Source organism: Macrobrachium nipponense, chromosome 37, assembly GCF_015104395.2.
Source record: "Macrobrachium nipponense isolate FS-2020 chromosome 37, ASM1510439v2, whole genome shotgun sequence".
NCBI classification, from domain to species: Eukaryota; Metazoa; Arthropoda; class Malacostraca; order Decapoda; family Palaemonidae; genus Macrobrachium; species Macrobrachium nipponense.
Window position 1 is genome coordinate 18,005,983 of NC_061097.1, and position 24,000 is coordinate 18,029,982.

General features: G+C 36.1%; 1 protein-coding gene across 1 annotated transcript in view; it reads left to right on the top strand.

The window, feature by feature from the left end:
* Window positions 1–15,459, top strand: part of LOC135209043 (uncharacterized) — a 290,385-nt gene extending 274,926 nt beyond the window's left edge. The window contains exons 4-5 of the mRNA XM_064241585.1: window positions 584–688; window positions 13,473–15,459. Coding sequence (XP_064097655.1) covers window positions 584–688; window positions 13,473–14,521 — 1,154 coding nt within the window. The 3' untranslated portion in view covers window positions 14,522–15,459. The remainder of the gene's footprint in view (window positions 1–583; window positions 689–13,472) is intronic.
* The last annotated feature ends 8,541 nt before the right edge of the window (window positions 15,460–24,000 follow it).

A 24,000-nucleotide genomic window follows, 5' to 3' on the forward strand; every position in this document is an offset into this window, starting at 1 on the left:
AATCGGATATTCGCCACTTAGAGGTTAACTTCAGTCTAATAATACACATTATTTCTATTCAGTTGCATCAGCATGATATCAGGGAGGTTTGAAATCTTGTTGTAATGTTGTACAAGAGTACTACTGCAATCTGAAGGGCCAGTCAACTGAAGATGCATAGGCTCCTTTTTCCTATTGAGATATCGTTGAGAGAGGTCTGTATCAGCTGTAATTATAAGTATAATAAATGAAACCTAAGGTTCATGAAATAGTGAATTTCATACCTGAAAAACTACAAACGAATCCTAAATTTCTCGGATGGTTTTAATTTTAAAGGATTTTGCAATTTCTGGTGTGGTTTTAGTCTTGTATTTCGCTAAACGTAAGTGCCATCTATGATCTTTCTTCCAGAAACCCCCAGTTACGGATTATAATTCTCCTGTGTTATTAACAATAATAATAGTAGCAACAGCAGTAACAAACGAACCTCATGTATTTCCGACATTAGGGTAACTGTCATTATTGGAAATATAATATTCAGGTGTTTTCATCCAAAGAATTTTGCACTCACACGAAAAGATCCTAACTGCGCCATTTCTTTCAGAGTGTACGATCCGAGGGTGCGCCGACTGCCTGGACTCCAGGTACTGCTCCACCTGCGAGGCCTCCTTCGTCAACTTCTTCGGGAAATGCATCAAGCACAAGTCTGGTAAGGAGTTCGGGAGGGTGGGGACATGTTTCAGGAAACGGTTATTGGGACGGTGGGGAAATATCTCATGAACAGTTCCGTGAAACATTTGGAGAGAGGTGAAATGTTTACTTGAAACGCTTTTTTGGGCGAACTGCCTGTTGGAAAGAGTGGAGAAATGTCTTTAGAAATGGCCGTTGGATGAGAAGGGAGATATTTCATGAAATTCCTTTTGATGAGAAGGGAAATTTTTTCATGAAATTCCTTTTGATGAGAAGGGAATTTTATCAAGAAATTCCTATTGGTGAGAAGGGAAATTTGTCATGAAATTCCTTTTGATGGGAAAGGAAATTCATCAAGAATTTCTTTTGGTGAGAAGGGAAATTTTTCAGAAATTCCTTTTGGTGAGAAGAGAAATTTGTCATGAAATTCCTTTTGGTGAGAAAGGAAATTTGTCATGAAATTCCTTTTGATGGGAAAGGAAATTCATCAAGAATTCCTTTTGGTGAGAAGGGGTATTTTTCATGAAATTCCTTTTGGTGAGAAGAGAAATTTTTCATGAAATTCCTTTTTATGGGAAAGGAAATTCATCAAGAATTCCTTTTGGTGAGAAGGGGTATTTTTCATGAAATTCCTTTTGATGGGAAGGGAAATTTATCAAGAAATTTCTTTTGGTGAGAAGGGAAAATGTTTCATGAAATTCCTTTGGATGAAAAGGGACTTTTTTTTTTATGAAATTCCTATAGGATGGAAGGGAAAGATTTCGTAAAATGCCTTCGGGAGATTAGATAAATGTTTCCTGATCCATTCAGAATCTGAGGATATGTTTCACAGTCTGTCTTTGACACGGGTAAACGTATCATGAAAAACCCGTTGGAATATTTATTGAAATATTTCATGAAACGTCTATTAGAAGAACTGGGAAATGTTTAATGAAACGACTGTTGGAAGAATTGGCAAACGTTCCATGTACTGCCTGTTTTGAGAATGGGGATATCTTTCAACTTACATCTGTTAGCGGAATGGGGAAATATTTCATGTTGAAAAGAAAACAAATATTCCATGTAGCGTCTTGGAGACGGGAAATACTGAATGCAATGTCTGTTGTGATAATGAGGAAATAATTCATGTGAAATATATTGGAGAAATGATGAAATTGTTCATGAAATGTTTGTTTAGGCAATGAGGGAAATTTAACAACATATTTTTTCGTGCCAATAACGATATTATTTCATAAAAAAATATTTGTAGGCGACAACCTACTAAAATCTAAGGTCAGTGGTCAGATAAATTAGGAAATACAGAAGAAAGCAGAGATACCCAGAGAGAGAGAGAGAGAGAGAGAGAGAGAGAGAGAGAGAGAGAGAGAGAGAGAGAGAGAGAGAGAGAGACGGGGGTGGGGGTGGGGGGGGGGGGGTGTCTGGAGAAGGCGGCAGGGTAGGGCTTGACCACGGAGAATGCAATATTATTACCCTAACAGAGTACTAAAGTTACATGAGTCAGGAAAAACAGCAGTCAGAAAATTTCAGAGCTTTGAATCGTTAAAAAAGGAACAGTCATCGAACTGAACAGTCGGATGATGTTGAATGCCACATATGACCTACTTGATTTCTTTTAGGAATTATTCCTGAATTTGTGTTTTACAAATAGCAAACGCATGTATGTATACGATTAACTATATATTTACTGAAATAGAGTAGTGTTCACGGAAGCTAAATAGCACGACTTAATGTTTCTGGGAAAGCTTGAGAATAAGTTGCACACATAATAACAATAACGGCCCTGAAAGCTAAATGCAAATCACTTTCGGGTAAGTAAATCACACCAAAGCTATTCCAGAGAGCTGAGCAATGTAGGGTGACGTTCCCGAGAAATGAAGTCGCACCCTCGAATCTAGGTGAACATTGTAGGTCAGAGGGAATGAATGTCCACGGGAGCTTCGTAACACCTGGGACGAAGGGTACATACTCCGCATCCGGCTGCGCATTGCAAAATGGCCAGACAGCAGATCGTATCTCTCCTCGGCCGACCTTTCCAGGGAATTTGAATTGCGTCGTCGAGAGTTTACAAGTTTAATAGCCGTGTCTTGGACTGGTTTTCTGAATATGCAAATCTCTATTCAGTGCATAAGAGCTGGAGAATTCAGTTATTTTTTTCTTCTTTGTCGAGAATGATGAGGGTGCGTTCAGAGAAGTTTCTTGTTTAGGTACTTAGGTGTTCTGACGTCCAGCTATTGTACAAGGGATTACACACACACACACACACAAAAATATATATATAATATATATATATATATATATATATATATATATATATATATATATATATATCTTATACACATGGACATTCTATTCTATGAAAATAACCTTGTTTCACAAGTAAGTGGAATGTAAATGTTTGCTTAAATTATTGAATAACAATTAAACTATATGTGGATTGATATATATATAACAATAGTATTAGGAATAGTATATACAAACCATAGTATATATAGATACTATATATCACATATAGTCAATATTATATAGTATAAAATATAGAATATACTAACTATATAGATATATATAATATATGATATATATTATATATATCTTTATACAACATGGATATTCTAGTTTCTTGAAATAACCTGGTTTTCACAAAGTCGTGGATGTGAATGGTGTCTATTATGAATAACAATTAACTATATGTGTAATTATATATATTATTATGTATGTATATCTATATAATATATTATATACCCATATAGTATATTATATAGCATATATCTTCACATATATATATATATATATATATATATATATATATATATATTCAAAATTACCAAATATTTGAATTTTACTTACTTGTACAGAGAGCTACTTTCAGAGAATAGAATCTCCATGTATAAGAAAAATGAAGAAAAGAAAAGGGTGAAAAATTGATGAATAAAGAGGGATTCAGCGAACAACTGATTAACTATATACATGAAAATAAGAAAAATTACGGCGTTGGTGTATAGCGTTTTAAAATTTTACGGCCAAACCAATAAGATAGTCAGATACATAGATACGTGATAAATAAAGAAAACCATACGATCCTATACAGATAATAGGAATAATATGGTCTCTTCATGACTTGCGGGCATAACTTTTAGGAAAGAGAAAGAGACAATTTGAGATCTTCAGAAAGTGATGGAGCTTTGAATAACTCTACGGTGATTCCACTCCTTGTTTGAGCACACCTTGCGTTTTCAAATACCAAAGGACGTTCAACAGCTTGACTTGTTAGGTACAATCTTGGCCTATTGCTGCCCCACTTACGTACACGAACGTTCACATCCATTGGCTCAGTAAATACAGGAAGGTAATGTGGAAATTTCTTACGTTCACTTTTATGGATAAAATAAAGTTTAGATTACTAAATTGTTGTAGACACGCACATACACACGCGCATGCATACAAACAAACACAAATCCACTCACCTCCGGAATGTGCAGTCGGTCAGTGTGGTTCATGGCTACATGGTGCAGCGTCTGCTCATATTTGCTATGTCCGTGGATGGTTCCTGGTATAGCCACAAATGACCTATTCCAGCTGTAAATCGGGAATGGCTTGCGCGTAGCTGGCACCACTCTAAACTTGCTGAGAAGCACCATTTCCTTATTGGGAGAAAAAGTTAAACGGTAATTATTTACACACACGCGCGCACACACACACACACATATATATATATATGTGTGTGTGTGTGTGTGTGTGTGTGTGTGTATGAAGGAATTTAATTTATTTAGACAATAAATACCTTATTCAAAATATTTGCTTGAAAAGAAGAATTGAGCCTTTATTGACAGAAGCGTTAATAATAATGAGTATTACAAAAAGAAAGTGTTAAAGTACGGAAATATTTATCAGTTGTTTACTTACGTAATGCAGAAAATTTCGGACAAACTCTTGTCATTTCATTAACTAAATATTTTCAAGTTACGAGAAAGTATTACCGCAGACCTTTGAAGATATCCTTAGATTTTCCATGTGAATTGTTAGCATATGTATTGGAAAAATATTCTGATAATATCAAGTGTGATTTTGTTATACTTAAGGGTGAAATTAACGAAAAACATAATGTTACTAATGGATTTTGTTTTGTTCGGTTGAGAAAACTATAGAATAATCTAGATTTTGTCAAAGATTTTTCCACTTACAAGAATAAAACGCGTATAAAACGTGAAAAGTAAATGGATGCCACCACAGAAAACGGGAAGGGGGTGTGGTCCAGCCTCTCTTACTTTATGGCCTATAAACACCGCAAGAAAAAAAGCCTAATGTTTATCTTAGAATGCTCAAAGAAATGTAATTTTCTTGTTTCACTTTCTCTTCCTTATTACGCGTCGCTGGTTCTCATTTTTCAGTTTCCTTTTCTTGGGGTTTTCTGGTGTTTTAATCTTTCCTTATTTTCCGAGGAAAGAGATGAGGTTGATTTAAGACATTTTTCCTATGAAGATCAAGGAAATGTTTGCCAAACTATGAACATTGACCACTTGCTGCCCATAACTAACGTGGAAGAGAAAAGACTTGTAAGGGAGATTGAGAAGACCCAATGTAAAATTATTATTATTATTATTATTATTATTATTATTATTATTATTATTATTATTATTATTATTATTATTATTATTATTATTATTATTATTATTATTATTATTATTATTATATTGAAAAGAACTGGTAACTGGGGTTAAGGTGACGCGTTAACTGCAGCCTATTGCCAGACTACCAGTTGGTTTCTAGTTTATATTTTCATTTTTTATTTTCGCTGAGGGAGAGTTCTTGATATCGATGCACCATGGAGATGCTTTTGCGGCAGATAAAAAAGAAGAAATACAAAACTGATATTATTATTATTATTATTATTATTATTATTATTATTATTATTATTATTATTATTATTATTATTATTATTAGCTTCAAAGTGTAGAAAATAATCCATGTTATGTGAAAGAACAAATATACTTTATTTTTAAAAGCAAACATATTTATACAGTTACGTAACTGTGGACTGTTTTCTTCGTTAACAGTATTATTACTGCAGAAATTATCACTTTATATTTTTCAAAGCGTATAAAACATCGAATTTATTATCGATATGAAGATCATAGTTTTGTGCCGATTTTCACTCTTTCTAAACAGGTCATGGGTGTTAATATCACCATTATGTAATGATAAAAGTCTAAAATTGATCTAAAGTGAGAAATAATATAAAAAAATAAATAAGTAGCAAATGAATAAATAAAAGGTAAATACAAATTGTTTGTAAGTAACGTGGTTCGTCGAAATGTAATAGAACGACCAAAACTTGAAGGAATCAGGATTTAGGATAAAAGGAAAATTCAAGGTGAATGTAATTGGAATATGACAATTACGATAATGGATTTTAGAATAATTTAAAATATATTATTCTAAAAACAGAACGGAAAGAACTTAGCTGAGAAGAAACATTTATTTAATAAATAATATCTAAGAGTGGGTTTCAATTTAAAAACGACTCTAAATAAAATGCTGGTCCTGCTTAAGAGTGATGCTGAGAGATTTTAATTCTTTATAGGTAGTTATCTATTCCAGTATTTTCTACAAATGTTAATAATTAGAGTTTTCCTTTTTTTCATTCGTTCGTTTCTGATTATAGTACATAATAATTATTAAACATTCTTGCTTACCTATATTTTATGGATTTATATGATCGAAGACCTGTTGGAGAACTTTTTAAAATAATTAATCAAAAAGAAAATCTTGTAGTTTAATGTATATCTAATTGGTCATTCCTCCAAAAATTAAAAGGAAAATATAAAAGTATTTATTAAACCCTACGGTGTTTACACGCCCAGAAAGACTCTTTTGTATTAAGATACTTGCCCGTTTTGTTATGACTGATTGTGATTAATTCCTCCTTGTTGTAGCAACAATCGGTTTTATTGTTTGTATCTTAATTGTTATAGTTTTTGTTTTATATTCATAGATCATTACACTTAATACTGTTCCAGATAATCAGCAAATGATCACTTCTTTACTTAGCTGCTTTTCTTAAAAAGGTTTATAGGTCTCTCTCTCTCTCTCTCTCTCTCTCTCTCTCTCTCTCTCCATAGCAAGGGACGACCGTGGCGGAAAGGGAATGGAAGGGGAGGGTAGGGGAGACAAGAGCCTGTATGACGTAGAAAGGTGGTGTCGAATTCATGGGGTTCGTATATGGACAACCCATTAACACAGGAGAATGGGGAACTCCTCCCTCTAGCCTCCTTTGCAAATGGGCGCTCTCGCGTCTATGTACGCCCTCGGAAAAAGAAACGCACACGAGAACAAACCCACACGCGAAAGTAACGAGCCGGAGTCTCCACTCTTGATAACGTATTTTGAAACGTCGTTCATTTAAGACTGGCCTGGAAAATGACAATTTGAGTTTGATTGGATGCGTTCATTTAGCGTCGCAGAAGTTGAAGATCCTGCTGCGTGCATGGAGGAGGAGAATAAAAACAAATAGGCTGAACTGCTGTCCCATAACAGTCTAGGCAAGTCCCTTACGATGCTCCTGATTGCCTGTTGATAAGCCAGTCTCAGGGCTGGAAACTCTCAGTCTCTCTCGAGAGTTCACATGAGTAGGATCTATGTTTCACCTCTCCTGAGGGACAAGTCTTTCAAAAGTATCCCTCAGGAGAGATGGAACATACATCCTATCTATGCGAACTCTCGAGAGAGACTGAGAGTTTCCAGCCTTGTGACTGGCTTATCAACAGCCAATCAGGAGCGTCGTAAGGGACTGGCCTAGACATCAAATAAACGGTTGATGTGAATCTACTATAGTAAAAGTTTAGGTCACTAATGCGACCATGACGTTACGATTCTGAATGTCATGGGTTGTCTGTCACTATTTATGCTTAGATGTTTCATTAGTTCTAATGTAATTGGACGACATCATTATCTAGAGTAGCTGATTTCAAATCACTGCAATCTACATTCATATACAACGTCGTCATGTTTCATTCCTTTTTCGTACCACTCAATTCCTGATGTGGACGCCATTATTACATAACTGACTATACCCTAGTTTTAGAAAATGACGCCAGGCTTCAACATTGCCACTGGAGCCTAGCATGAAGTGCTTTCTTTGGTACTTTCGTTAGCGCTGTATCTTTTGCTAAGCAATATGGTGTACTTTCTTTAGTACTTTCTTTAGTCCTGTATCTTTTGCTAAGCAATATGGTGTACTTTCTTTAGTCCTGTATCGTATCTTTTGCTAACCAACATGATGTACTTTCTTCAGTACTTTCTTTAGTCCTGTATCTTTTGCTAAACAATATGATTAACTTTCTTTAGCACTGTATCTTTTGCTAAGTAATACGGCATACTTTCTTTAGTACTGTATCTTGCACTTTCTTTAGTCCTTTGTCTTTTACTAAACAATACGGTACACTTTACCCAGACAACACAACCTCCAGCTACAGTTCTAGAATCACTCAAAAAAAAGTTCCTTTTAAGACTTTTTCCTCGGTCGCTCGGTCTCCCCAAAGTTGAAGCGAATTAAAAGTCGCGAATTTTTCAATCATAACTGGTGATTTTTTTTAGTTGATGTTTTTGTTGCAAATATCTTACAACAAATTCTCTTTCATTAATCCATGTTCAGTGCACAAGGCTTTAGAAGCAAATAACGAAGTGTCTTTATTCACACAAGCCAGATGAAAAAAAAAGTAGGACTTAATCCCAAAGGCATCTATTGAAACGCCATTTTAAAGAGGGAATGTCATATAAAACAGGGAAAACAAAAGAAATTTTAAATTCCAAAGCTAGAAAGTTAACGGAAAGAGGCAGATAAAGAATCATCGAGTCCTATGCTTTCGACGTCTTATTTGATTTCTTATTATCAAAGTGATTATGTTGTAGTAATTGTGGTAATTTTGAAATGTATTTTAGTTGTTAGTTCCTCATAGATCGTTTATTTGTACTTGGTATTTAATTTGTTACCAAATCACCTCGAGTTTCGTCTCCAGGTGCTTTCAGAACATAAATCCCTAACAGTCAGTCATAGTTGAGGGCAAATGTGTGGGCCTAACAATGTCATCCAAACATCCTAGATAGCAGTGAACTGGTTGAACATTCTGAAGCGACCTCCTCTAAGAGGACAACGATTACAACAGAAAACTGACTTAACGTTTGGTAGCGTGGCCACCTTGTTACAATTGCTGCTATGTCGTCACTATGCTCTGTTATTTTCTATCTGTCCATCCGCCTGTGGTGTTTGCGTATGGTAACACTGCGTCCCGGGCTTTAAATAATACCCTATTTCGAATATTAACGGTGTAATTCACATACAGTAAATTATTAAAACACTTTTCAGTTGCAAATGTACACCCAGATATCCTTTTATTTACCTTAAACTTACACATAGCGTAACTATTTAAAATCCCGGGACGCAGTTACCATGCGAAAACACCACAGGCGGATGGACAGATGGAAAAAAAACACGAATATAGGCATTCAATGTATATACTGTCTATGTTGATATTTTATTTGATAAATTATATTTAAAAAATCAAGTTTTTTTCGCAGTAATGAAGTTGCATGACTAAACCTGTCGATGCAATAAAAACTCTCTCTCTCTCTCTCTCTCTCCTCTCTCTCTCTCTCTCTCTCTCTCTCTCGTCCCATGTCGCTGAGGTAAGAGTGCGCGCCTCAGAAATTAAGTTACTTTTTATCGTTACTCTTAAGAAAAAAAATTCCTTTATATTTTTTTAATGAAGGTGGAGTTCTCAACATATCTTGAACGATTTGCAAACTAATTATTATTATATCATCAACCTTTTCACTAGCCATTATTTCTATGCTACATTTATTCCCGTAATTAGTTCCATTTTACACTTTATCACACTGTCTTTCTTTAAAATAACCGTATTTTATCTGCTTTTCCTGATGAATAACACATTTTTTTTCACTTTCTTATCAATGAGTGCACATAACAAAATTTCCCTCAATAAGTACCTCTGCTTACACACTTTTCGTTAATAACTACAATGATCCTTCACTCTTTCTTTCTTTCAGTAATAAAAGATACCTGACATATTTTCTATTAGTGACCGTACTTTTTTTTACATAGTCTATTTATTTACATGATCTATTCACTTCTCTTTAGTAAGTTCACTTCTTTGCCACCTTCGCTCAATTTCCCTCATAAACTGCACTCATACATTTCTATCATAAATGACGCGTAATTGATATCTTATCGAGTTTCTCCGTAAATTCTCAGCTTTACAACGCCCCACCTAATTTTATACCTCACACTTTAGTGCCCGATTAATCTATAAGCCTAACACATAAAAGGTCGCTTTACGATCATCGCAACTCATTGGAAATTGGTTTGAAACATAGGCGCTTTCATGAGGTTGAATTCATGATTCGCTTCGTATGAGATAAAAAAAAAAAAAAGTGATTGAGTCTGAAAATGTTTTCATGCTGCAGAATATTTTGTAATTGTAAAATTTATTCTGTGTGTGTGTGTGTGTGTGTGTGTGTGTGTGTGTGTGTGTGTGTGTGTGTGTTATAGTAAGATTGTGAAATCCTGGATTTCACGAAATCCCTGAAACTTTCGGGGATTATGCGGAATCACCAATTCACGAAGGGATATTTGATCGCAGGAGGGTTAGTACTAAACAAGGCTAAACGCATTTGCTCTCAGTCGAGTTAGTACTAAACTCTGCTAAACACATTTGATCTAAGAGTGGTTAGTACTAAACATGGCTAATAACATTTGATCCCAGAGCGGTTAGTACTAAACATGGCAAACACATTTGATCCCAGAGTGGTTAGTACTAAACATGGCTAATAACATTTGATCTCAGAGCGGTTGGTACTAAACATGGCTAATCACATTTGAGCCAAGAGCAGTTAGTACTAAATACAGCTAAACACTTTTGATCCCAGAAGGCTAGGACTACACACGGTTAATAGGACACAGAGCTAGATACATTTGATCCAAGAGGGGTTAGAACTATATACGCTTGAACACATTTGATCCCAGAAGGTTTTGTGCTACACACAGCTAAACACATTTAATACCAGAAGGGTTGGTACTAAATACAGCTTAACACATTTGATCCCAGAGGGCAAGTACTGCACACAGTTTAATACATAATTGATCCCAGAGGGGTTAGTACTAATCACAGCTATACACATTTGATCCCAGAAGGCTAGTACTACACACAGCTAAACACATTTGGTCCCAGAAAGGTTAATACTAAACAGGGCTAAACACATTTGATCCCAGAGCCAGAGCGATTAATATTAAACATGGCTAAACACATTTGATCCCAGAGGGGTTAGCACTACACACAGCTAAACACATTTGATCCCAGAGGGTTTAGTACTAAACAAAGCTAAACACATTTGGTCCCAGAGGGGTTAGTACTAAACACAGCCAAAGATGCTTGATCCAAGAGGTATAGTACTAAACATATCTAAATACATTTGATCCCGAGGGGTTAGTACTAAACATGGATAAACTCATTTGATCCCAGAAGGCTAGTACTACACAAAGCTAAACACAATTGATCCCAGAGGGACTAATACTAAACACGGCTAAACATATTTGATCCCAAGGGACTACCTAGTACTAAAACAGTACTATGTCGCCGTGTTTAGTACTAGCCCATCGGGGACCAAATGTTCCCAAATGAATTAATTGGTGATTTCACGAATTCCCTGAAAACTTCAGGGTTTTTCGTGAACTTTTGAATTCACAAGCTTACTGTAGCAGAGATGTGTCTGTCAAATGACGAGACTGATTAAATAACTCACCTTTACTTATATGTATTATAAATTTAATGCTTGTCCTTTATAATATACTCTCCATTTGCTCTAATCTATTGCTACAGTCTTCTTTTCCACTGGTCGAAGGAGGAAGTCAGTTTCTGCAGCTGTTTCAACTGTTTCAACCTTGGAGGAGGTTTCAACACATCCGCCGTTTTCTGCTTTTCGTTTTTGCTCTGGTGTGAGAACCCTTGGAAACTATCTTTGCACAAACTTTCCATGTAGTGTCTTTGTCAATGTTCGCAGATTCAGCTATCATCCGAGAACTGAGTGAGTCAGTGGCAGCGATACCGTTTATTCTTCACAACATTGGCTTTTAGTGGTGTTACCATAAGCAGTTCTGATTTTTTTACGTTAGTAATGATTTAATGGTTAGGATGCGTATTTTACGATGTAGAATTATTTTCCGTGACGTAAGAAAAAAACTACACGTCACTAGCTTAACATAAAGTATTTTTGACGAAGAAAAATAAAGGATTTGAATAAAATTCATTTCTATAAATAAGGAGAATATGATTTATAACTTTATTTGCTTAATAAAACATGAAAAGGCAAAGTGAAGAATTTTATTCCTCAGTGCCGTGGCCTGTGGTCGGAAAAGCCACGGAGGGTTGCCAGGTGTCACCAGAAAGTCACACTAGTAGACGAAATTCCTCAAAATGGCAACCCTGGTCAGTGGTCTTTTTCCTCATTCTGACTGATTTTTTTCAAAACTTCTTCTGTCCTTGAAGCTCAAGATCGTCCAGGGCGTCTATCATCTTTGACAGTCACACGACCCTCGCTGAGTTTTGTGCCACTCAAACACACGTGCAGAAGACAGGCAGCCATTTCCATGAGCTTTACTAAGCATTGAAAACATTTTGTTGATGTTTCGTGCAATTTTACTCAAAATTCTTTAATTAACAAGTTGTTCAACCACTTTAAACACAAACAAACTAAATGGCGACTCACAATCGACTGAACGTTGTAGAGTGCTGTTGCTTGTCACGCAGGTTCGAACTTGTTAAAAGTCACTAAGTATCCAGTTATGGCAGGTTCTAACTACCTTGTTTACTAGGTGGAGTCACAGTCTCGTTATTTAATAGTCACTCCGTGCATATATTGATATATATATATTAGTTAACTATATGTATCATATATATATCTATATATATTATATTATTATATATATATATATATATATATAACTATATATATTATAGTAGACGTTATAGCTATAAGAATCCAATGTTCTGAATTGTGCGCCTTTCCCGTATGGACAGGGAAGCTCCAAACGGTGCTAACATTCTGCTTACGACCATTAACATGTTGGGATGAGCTTGTTCGCCCCCATGCCCAATATTATTGAATTTCAATAGGCTGATTTGCCGACGGCGTTTGGCATTTTATGGTTGTCACCCAAGCAAGTACTGGTGGGCGTATGTGTTTGTATCTATACATACAATGTGTGTGTGTGTGTGTGTTTGCTTAAAGAGAGAGAATGAGAGACCAATGAAGTAAACAGGCCGGCAAGGGAAGACGACAAATAAGGACCTTAAAAACTCTAAGGAATTTGCACATACGAATCACCAGTTGAAGTAAGGCTAGTTTGATTCATACAATCTTTTCTCTCTCTCTCTCTCTCTCTCTCTCTCTCTCTCTCTCTCTCTTTTCTTCTCTTTTAAATGAGATATGTCCACTTAACTTTGAAAACAGTTCTTTAGATATAATATGAGTATGATGTTTACAATGGAAATACCCTTCATTATTTTCTGTGTTTAGATATAAAATGTTATGACAATAACACAATAGTTCTTTAAATCTTTAGCCAGCAGATAATACACCCAAGAGGGCTCCAAAGGGCAATCAACCTTTGGATCCATCTTTGTTTTGGATATTAGTCTCTTATAATGAACATACGATGAAAAAACTTTATTTCTAAAATAACTAGACTATGGGTTTATGATGAACTGTGCCTTAATTATTTTCCTGCTTTACAGAAGAGGCTCGGGAGGACCTTGGCATGTATACAACCACCAGAAGACCGGCAGGAGACTATATCCCTTCGGCGGGACCCTGGAGCCCGGCGAAGAACAACGTCACGTTACTCTTCTCGCAACTGCCGCTCGCTGTGAATACCTCTGGTCCGCCGGAGGATTCCTTGACGACATCATCTCTTCCGCCCACAGTAACAGCCACGCCCCTTTCAGATGTGGGCGCAACCACGGAATTTATTCGTCGACGATCGAAGACCTCGAAGCCGGGGCATATGGGCGCCGCACCCGACCTGAGCACCCGGTTTTATTTCACCACGCCCACCTCGCCGCTGCTCTCGGGAGAACCAACTTCTGCCATATCGCCGTATCCTACGCAGTCGCCAGTTTTTCCTCCTCCGGATAGTCCGTGTCGGGTGAGGGGCGACAGGAAGCCCTACGGGAGGCCGAGGACCAACAGGAAGGAGAGGAAAGAGCGCAGAGGCAGGAAGAAGGACAGAGACCGCAAATTCAGAAGGAGGAAAGGAAGAAGAGGTAAGAAAAATCGACGTTATGGATGCAAAAGTAGAAGCAAGGCCAAGAAGGACATCTCGAGCGCCCCTCCGAGCCAAGACCCGGCCATGAGGCAGAAAAATAGCGTCAGCGACGGCGAACGCAGGACGGGAGACCCGTACCCCTACCACGATGTTCGACCGTCGGAGGATGCGAAAGTATCTCTTTTCGATGACTCTAATTCGTCAGCCCTGAGCGACGGCGGCTCGGCGACAGACCTTCCGCATCACTTCCGCAACAGACCCAGAGATATGGTCGCCTACAAGACATCTCTGGTGGTCGCCCGGAGGAGGAGCGAAGCTCGGGATGAAGCCGAAACATTGTATCAGAACGGCCGTCGGCTGAGGCACGGCAGGTCACGCGGAATTCTTTCGGATGACGAAGATGCAGAAAGAAACTCATCAGGGAAAAAAATTCCCCAGACGAAATCAGCAAGAAGAAGGAGGAGGAGGAGAAGGAGAAAAAGGCGAAAAGAGGAAAGAAACGTGGAACGAAGGTCATAGTTTCCCTCTCATTCAACCCTGGAAGCGTGAAATTGCAAAGGGCCCGTGGGGGCCTTCGCGTGAGTGTAGGTTTAGCCAGCTGATGTACAGGACCGCGCTATATATAAACCATTTCCATGAGTTTTCAAGCTCTCCATTTTCCATTCACTGTCATATTTGTTTCATTGCATCTGCCAATGTTAACATTTCATAAGTTATTCTATTTCTTTCTATTGTGGTAACTGATGAGAAAGTGTTCGAAGCCAAAGATGGACTTGTCTTATAAACTAAAGCTCTTCTAGAGCATATACTGTGCTGGCGAAAGCCTCCTGTTAGAGTCCCGATCATTTCAGATAACGACTGTTTTTCGTTCAGATGACGGGCATAAATGGGTTACCAAAAGAAGGGATGAATATCCAAGGATAAGTGGAAAATCAAGTTCAGGATTAACTTCTAGATTTCATTGTGCGCAAAAAGTGCTTAGTTCTAGAGCAAGTAGGAGAAAGTTGACAAAGCACTAGTTATCTAGATTCCAAAGTTGAAGACTTCCAGTAAAGCTAAAGGCGGTTAGTTGTAGAGCAGTTGCAAAACATTATAAATCACTAATAATCTAGATGAAGATTAATCTAGATGACAAAAAAGGACTTTACTTGACTTGCTTAGGGAAAGCATATAATCAGAAGAAGACTTGAGCCAAGAAATTTTGCCTATGTAGTTATAAAAACCGAAGGGGTTTTAATGCTTCACCATATATTGCTGAATTGTAAACAAAGCACTTATCATGCAATTCTGCTTGTTAGTGGCAATTATGTTACCACGAGAGTTATCTTGAAGTTTGCCTTTGCATTGTAGAAAAAAAGAGAGATTTTTTAAAAGCACATGCACAAACATAATATTGCATATATGTGCATACGTACGTAAGCGCACATTTTCTCACATACATACATACATACATACTTACATATCATATTAAAATATATATATATAAGATATAATTAAATATATTACTATATATATATATATATATTATACTATAATATATATATTATATATCTATATATATATATATATATATAATATATATATATATGTATATATATATATATATATAGTTAAGCAGTTTCTATTTGGAGGAGGATTAATACTCCGGATTTTCTGTTTATGTGCATCTGTCAACCATTATGATGTTTCATTTGAAACTTCTGATATATTAGTATCATGATATTTTAGAAATTCCATGAAGAGTACTTTATTTATCATAGTTAAGGCCGCACGAAATACTGTAACATAATAATCTCACTGCACCTTTATACTTCTAAATATTAGTATCTTGTGTCTGAAGATATATTTTAATATTGACAGCTCCTCTTATAAAATGTACTAAATGAGACAGAGTCTTTTTTCATTTGAAAACCTTCTCTTTCCCTTTGGTTTTCTTCAAAAAAAAAACTGTTGAGATGGCTGTTTGTCTGTCCATCCGCACTGTTGCTGTCCGTCTTCAGATCTTAAAAACTGCTGAGGCTAGAGGGCTCCAAATTGGTATGTTGATCACCCACCCTCCAATCGTCAAACATACCAAATTGCAGCCATCTAGCCTGAGTAGCTTTAATCGTATTTAAGATTAAAGTTAGCCATGATCATGCGTCTGGCAACGCTGTAGGACATGGCAACCACCGGCCCGTGGCTGAAATTTTAATAGGTAGTGGCTGGGAGTTTCATACAGCATTATACGCTGTACAGAAAACGCAATTGCGCCGAAGAAACTTCGGCGCATTATTTACTTGTATGTTATTGATAACATTAAATAAAGTGCAATTTTTGTAATGCTAGTTGACTCTATCAGTCAATCAGTTAATCATTTCCTTTAGAATGGAGGAACCAGGGTGGGCATAGCTGCCCAAATCAAGGGAGGGCATTCTTGGGAAAGTTTGCTTTACTTTGAATCTCGCCTTAATCAGCGATACCTCCTCTTTAAACAGAGATGGCTTAAGGAGTCATGAAACAGGCAGGAAGGTAGAGAATTCCAGATGAAAGAAGTGAGTGGAATGAAGGACTGGGGATCAAATGAGTCCCAGAGTTAGTCTTTAGTAGTCTTTGAGACCTAGACCAGGGATTCTTAACCTTTTGATGACTCCAGACCACCTAGTATGGTTCCTTACCCCCTTTTACCTAAGTCCACTTAAGTCCTATTTTTTGACAATATAATTTAATATACTTAGTTTAATGCAAACTTCAGGTATGAATAGCTAGGAATAGAACATACAAGAAAAACAAAACCATTTATAATATTATGTACTTATTTTAGAAAATGTACCCTTGTATACATTGACATATTAAAATCAAATATATACAAATATCCAGAGATGAAGTCCCATCCCACCAGCATGTGGTTCTCATACCCCCAAGTGGTATGGATACCCCTTGTTAAGAACCCCTGACCTAGACCATTCAAACGACTAAAGTGGAAAATGTTACCAAAGCCTTACCTTTGTCTCATAACGACTAGTCTCTCTAGATTCTATTAGTAAGAACTATTTGCCCATAGTGGGACGATAGTTCAATATATCAGTCTGCCATTTGTCTGCTGTGTAGTCTTCAGAAACACTGGTCCTTGGAGTTACCAAACTTTAAATCAGAATTGTCTGTTTCCTTTGTTTCATTATGTTTCTATGAAGAAGGAATGAGCTATATCCCTCAGCATAGAAATAGAACAAACCAGCCTCATCTATGAAAGACTGCTTAACTGACAAATTGACAAATGCTTCCTGGTTATGCCGAAGATAGTCATCCTAAACTTGCAAGTGAAAAGCATCCTGGGATTCCAATAACCTCACCATTATGTGGAACTGATAATAACTGTGGAAATTCCTAGTAAAACGACTGAAAGGGCTTCAAAATGAGATATAGATAATATATATTATTATTATATATATATATATTATATATATATATTATAATAATAGAATATATATATATATAAGATTTGGAACATTTCTGAAATCAAAACTGCCATGAAAATTATTTGGTCTCATCATTGCTTTTTGCTATTTGTATCCTCAAACTACTACGTTAACCTGGAGTTTGTGAAAGCTTCGCTATTAAATTGTTAGTTCTACATTCTTTTAATCTTGGTCATGAAAGAGTAGTCATTGTTCCTTCAGTTTATAACCCCTTTCTAGTGAAGAAAAGTTTTCCAAATCCTCTTATGGGAATATAGATCTGGAATATCAGAATGAGGCTGAGAAGATCCAAAATACTAAAAATGAATCATGAAAAAGTTTTTGGAAAAGATATTTATCAGAGGGCAGATAATCTTTTGATTTCTTTAAGAGGGGAAAAAAATACCACCTACGTTATGGTAAAATAATTGAAATTTCAGAAACTTGTTTGGAGATGAAGGATTTCAGATAAGTCTGTCCGTGTCGATTAAGGATGACATTTACCATTTATGACTAGGAAATGAAATACCATTGAAATAACGCCATAAACAAGGGAATGGAGCTGCCGGAGTCATATGATTGCTAAAAAAGCAGATAATGCTTGTGAAATCTATCATCATATTCTCAACATATCTTCCATGCATTCTCTAAAACAGGGGTTCCCAACCTGGGGTACATGTACCCCCAGTGGTACATCTTAACTTTTCGTGGGGTACATTGGATCTGAGTGAATAGCCAGTACTGTGCAATACATGGTGTAATCTGCATTGAGATTCCAATGTCACGTCTCTTTTATCTAATTTCCTCATTTCAAAGTAAAGCTTTTACTTAAGTTATATTAAGAGTAGGGTGAATACCTTTTATTTTCCACTATTGTGGAACTTCTTGTGGCGGGAGGTACGGCGACTGGCTCAAGTTACTCAGTCCTAATGACCTTCACAGCTAGTAAAGGTGTGTCTATGTCACAATATCAGTTTCGTTCTTTTTCTCTTTCACCCTCAATTTTTAGTGGTACACAGGAATCTATAACATTCCCAAGGGGAACCCTTGCTCTAAGACCATTCTGTAAATCTGCCGTCAGAAAAAAACCTACTGTCTCAAAAACAGGGAATCAGTCAACAAAATTATTTTGAATTGCAATTTTTCACCTAACTCAAAGTGGATGATGATCCCTGACCAAGGAGTAAGGACACGCAGAACTGAAGACATTCCAGCCAGACTTTCAAGCAATGCAATGCATAAAAAATATAATAGGGCCCCGTGCAACAGATCCACTCTGTGTCAGCAATCTAAAATCCATTCCTATAACATGGACGGCGAAATTAAGCAATATGTATGCCCAGCATAAAACGTGACTGCTGACTCCAACATCCTTCGAAGCTGTTTTACAGATAACGCATATTCCACACTGCCAATACTACTTTTCTGTCACTGCTTTCCTTCAAAACCACTATAGAAATGTTCTTCATCGCATCACCGTTAGCTCTACATATTAGAAAACATTTATTGAGAAAGGTGACTACTACTACTAGCAATCTATGCTAGCTGGTTGAAAGTGGTTTATCCTGTTTGTGTCAACAAATGGTTTCCTTGGTATCATGAAAATAAGATTGATTTTATTTTTGCTTTCGGAGACTATTAGCCAAAATTTCATTGAATATTAGGAGCCCCCCTTACACCACAGTGAAAACGTCATAAACACACGTTTGGAACTTATCACAGATGCATCCTGAATAGGTTAAGAAAAAATAAACCGTAAGTGGAGTACGAACTTTTAGCAATTGCTAGATAGTCGCATGAAGCATTGGTTGGAACTGTTAATAATTCTTTGACCCGAATCAAATCTGTTGGATATGTGTGCATTAATTAAGTTGGTAATTTGTGTTTATGGCATGGGTTACTGCTGTGTGGACGTACCCTTTCTTCGGAATGCCCTTCAATCTTGACCTCCGGATAAGTATACTAAAATATTCTCTGTGCCAGAACATTTTAAAGGTTATGACGTAAATATTCCTCTTACTTTTACAAAGAAAAACATAAAATCACTTTGCCCTCACTTTGCAGAAAGAACATAGCGAACGATCATCATTTTCATGCTGAGTAAAATCAACAATTAGGAACTGTTCTGATGAAGTTGACTGCAAGAAGGGAACTGAAGCTAATTCTTTGCTTGTTTGATGTCATATCCTCCTGATGAATAACAGAGGTTATCTATATGACAAATCTAGAGAAGACGACGGTTGCCTTTCGTTCCTACAGAAAATAATTTCCTTCTTCTAACCTGTGTTCCTGCTGTCAGAATGTAAGTTGTATATAATAAAACCTATATTAGTCCAGTTTGGCCGCTCTCTCTGTTTGGTCTCATCTGCTGTAGCAGAACTCCTCATGTCACTTTAATTTGTGCCATCTTACCTCCAGACATATTGAGGATCTAAAATAACTAGAGGTTTGTTTTTCCATCGCGTCATGACTGTAAGCTTAGATGAATATCTAAAATAAAACTCATTTCATGTTGATGTCGATCTTCTGCTGTTTTGGCTTTCTCTTAAATATGACTAATCTGTCGGTTTCTCTTGGGAATAACACAAAAAGCGTGATAAATTTCTTTATTAATAACCATCTACTCTCTGATACACTGAATGCATTTTTAATTTGAGTAGGAATTCTTAATCTCAGACCTTAATCACATTATCCCGGGAAGTTTTCCGATGCTTGATATAAGCCAAATGGAACAGGTTTGTCAGATTTAAATGACTACACTTTAAAATGCCAGCCCATGGTCTTCCATCTCTTCGCCGGTTTATTAACAATGAGACATTCAAGATCAAAGGCGTTTTCCTCAGAAATGTAGTTTTTAATATTTGTTGGCTGAGGTACCACTGTCATCCTGACAGTTAAAAAGAATAACGTTATTACTGAGTAAAATCATTTTTGAAGGTGATATTTAGAAGCGGAGAAATATCTGATTTAGGTGTTAATATTTTCGAGAACCATGCTTTGTCTGATTGTTTGATTTATGAAATTTATGCTGTCATAAATTTATAAAATGTATGCAGTCTCAGCCACTCAGCACTTAAGACAGTGGAGAAGATAGAAGGCAAGGTGAGGAGATCCAGAAAACTTAAGGATATGAAGTGCAGGGATCAAAATGTGGAACTGAGAGAATAGCCCACGGTTGCACAAAGTAGTAATTGTTAGAGAGGTTGAACAGTGAGATTGAAGAATGGAAGCGGGAATGAAGGTGGATGCAGCTAGGGACCCAAGGCACGCTGCAATCACCGTTTAATAATGGCTTACAGTGTGTCACGTGCTGTATTCTGACGGAATTACCACCTTATGGGTTTATTTTACAAGGTAGTACACCCACAGTGGATTCATTACCCCTGAGTGTTAATAATATCATAGCCCTGGAAAATAAGAAATCCTGAAATTTCAGAAACATATATTGTGAAAAAAATGAAAACCGTCAAAAAAATTAATTTGTTAAGAGCTTCGCCATGAAGAAGTTAACGCCCAAATCAGTCGTTCAAGCAGTTATGGAATATACCTGGTAGTCTCAGTCGTATCAAATTAAACGTTCTCAAGAAACGACTGCTGATCTTCACAGTAGTGTGTATCAAGACAGCCATTTCAGTAGAAGTGCCTTGAGGTTACCGATGTGAACTTCCAGAAGACGACCAGCAGAGGCCGTGAAGAACTGGATAGGCATTGAGGAAGCTTGCTGCCATTACCTGAGTCGATAACAAAATAATCAGTAATATATGATGAAATGAAGTAAAATCAGTGGGGTGAAGTTTGTTTTCTTACCAAACCTAAGAATACAGCATATCTCAGCAATTTTGGATAAGATTCAGTCCTACTGAGTCACATTTTTCGCATCGTATCGCTATTGGCTTATACTTTCATTTCTTGCTCATTTAATTTCGTCTGTTACCTTCTAATTTTTCTTCATCGAGGCACCTCAGTTCAAATGTTTCTCATCAATCTATGCCCTCTTCTGTCTCCTTTTCTTCATCAGAGGATTCTCAGAACAAGAGCTGCCATCTCATCCACCAGCATTCCAATGTTAATATCATCGCTGCCTGAAGATTTTGATATAACCTTGATGTACAACTTAAGGTAGATTGGTTTTCTATTTTTATACTCAATATAAGATCCCAAATCTACCCCTCTCACGGAGATCATAAAGAGCGAGAAAGTGAATGTATAGATTTCATTAGACTCATGATACAATATTTGACCAGAGGACGTATGTTTTCAGATGAGCAAAGCATTAACTTGCACTAAACGTGTATGAACCGCATATTGAATTAAGCAACCACCTGACAGCAGTGAGTCTAATAAGTTTAATTATGTTCTATTATTGATGATAATATGCAGTAATTATATATATATATATATATATATATATATATATATATATATATATATTATATATATATATATATATATATATAATTACTGCATATATATACACTTTATTAAATGGGATTTAGATGGCGGACATCTATGTGGTGAAGGATCTTCGGAGTAGCTTATATCTTACCATCTTTTCTGCAAACACAGATAGGTCAATTTATCATCATTTTCCCAAGGAACGAAAAATGAAAAGACCAGAAGCATCCTATCTATACATTTTTATTTTTCAATAAGTAAGTTCTATCGGTCAAGGTTAATCTTTAAGCCAAAATGAAGGGGATTTCAAGCTTCTTTTTCTATATGTACAAAATATATTTACAAAAGGAGAGATGTTATGTGATACTCATGTCGTAAGTGGATGGGAATATACTACATGGCTTTTAAATACATATATCGCTTTAGCTGTTGTTAGTGTTCAGAGCATTTGACCAACGTTAAAAACAAGCTAAAAGGTAAAAAGATATTTAGCAATATACATAAATTTGATGACAATATTTGGTAATATTCATTATTTTATTTCTTATATCTCCTACAATCTGTTTAGTCTTTGTATAAGTTTCATTTACTTAGTTTTGATTCCATCTTGATGTTTACATTCCCAAAATCAGAAATGTGGTAATAACAAAAAATTGACAGATATTTCCATAAATCATTTTTGTTCATTTGATATCTTCAGCTCTCCGTATACATTTCCCGCATCTACTTTTAGTCTTAGATAACCGTGTGCAAAATAAGAATAAAGCTAAAAGACTGATAATGGTATAACCTTCCTTAAAATATATAATATATATATATATATATATATATATATATATATATATATATATATATATATATATATATCAATTCGTGCATGTCAAACTTCTTCGCGGAATCTCAAAGGTTTTTGATAAATAAAAAATATATATAATATTATTTGGCGTAGGTCAAACTTCGTCTCGGAAACTCAAATATTCTTAATAAATAAATGAAATATAATATAATTTGATGTACGTCAAACTTCGTCGCAGAATCTCAAAGATTTTTAAGAAGAAAAATTAATATTATTTGGTGTAGGTCAAACTTCGTCTCAGAAACTCAAAGATTTTTAAGAAATAAGAAAATAAAAAAGAATATTATTTGGTGTAGGTCAAACTGCGTCGCAGAATGTCAAAGATTTTTAATGAATAATAAAAAAAATCAATATTTTTTGGTATTGGTCAGATTTCGTCCCGGGAACTCCAAGATTTTTCTTTTTCTAAAACGTAAGCTTCAAACCTCACTTATTTCTTTCATTCACAGCAACAGGTACTTTCGAGCACCATCCTCATTTGAAAATTAACTAGTTTCATTCTGGACCAAGATGTAAATTCGTGTAAATAAACCCATTGAAAAATGACAAACGCCTGCTGAATTTTGCGTGATGGATTCTTTAAATTAATCGAAAGTATAGAACTACTATGAAAGATATACATAACAGGGAGGCAATTTCATCTGAGGTATTGCAAAGCTGCTATTGATTTATGAAGGGAAATGATAGCATTTTCATTAAGTAATTCACTGATCTTCAAAGAGACTAACTTCCTTCATAAGGCAAGTCTCTTTCTTACTTTCTACCGGCCTGGGCTAGAAAAGGGAATTAGGTCGCCTTTAACAGAGACCTCAGATTAAAGACCGTTCAGGAAATCTAAGTCCTTCAAAAGACTAAAGAAAATCAAAGGTCAGAGTAACTGTAAAGTTTGTGAAAGAACGATAGCACAGAAATCAAGATCCTAGCGCCGTATATTTAAAGGGGAATTTGTTTTCTAGCATATCCTTAGATAGGACCTAAGCTCAGAGATTTTAGGAGAATTGGAAAATGTAAAGAAAGGCCACCCAGTGACCAAAGGACATTCAAAGTCTCATATTGATTTGTATTGAATGAACTGAGCTGCAGGTGTTAGAATGATATTGTTTCCAGCGGGTCCTAAACGCTGTGAGCTTTGAAATATGTAGGAAAAAAGCCTGGTCATATAACTCTTCATAAAAGTCTTTCATGGAAAAATGGGAAAATTCTGTCGAATGTCTCTGCTGCAAAATTTGGATAAAATCAAACATAATGACGATCCTGACCATGGAATTGCTCTTTAAATTCAGTGCTTGTTGTAGTTTGGTTTGGTTTTC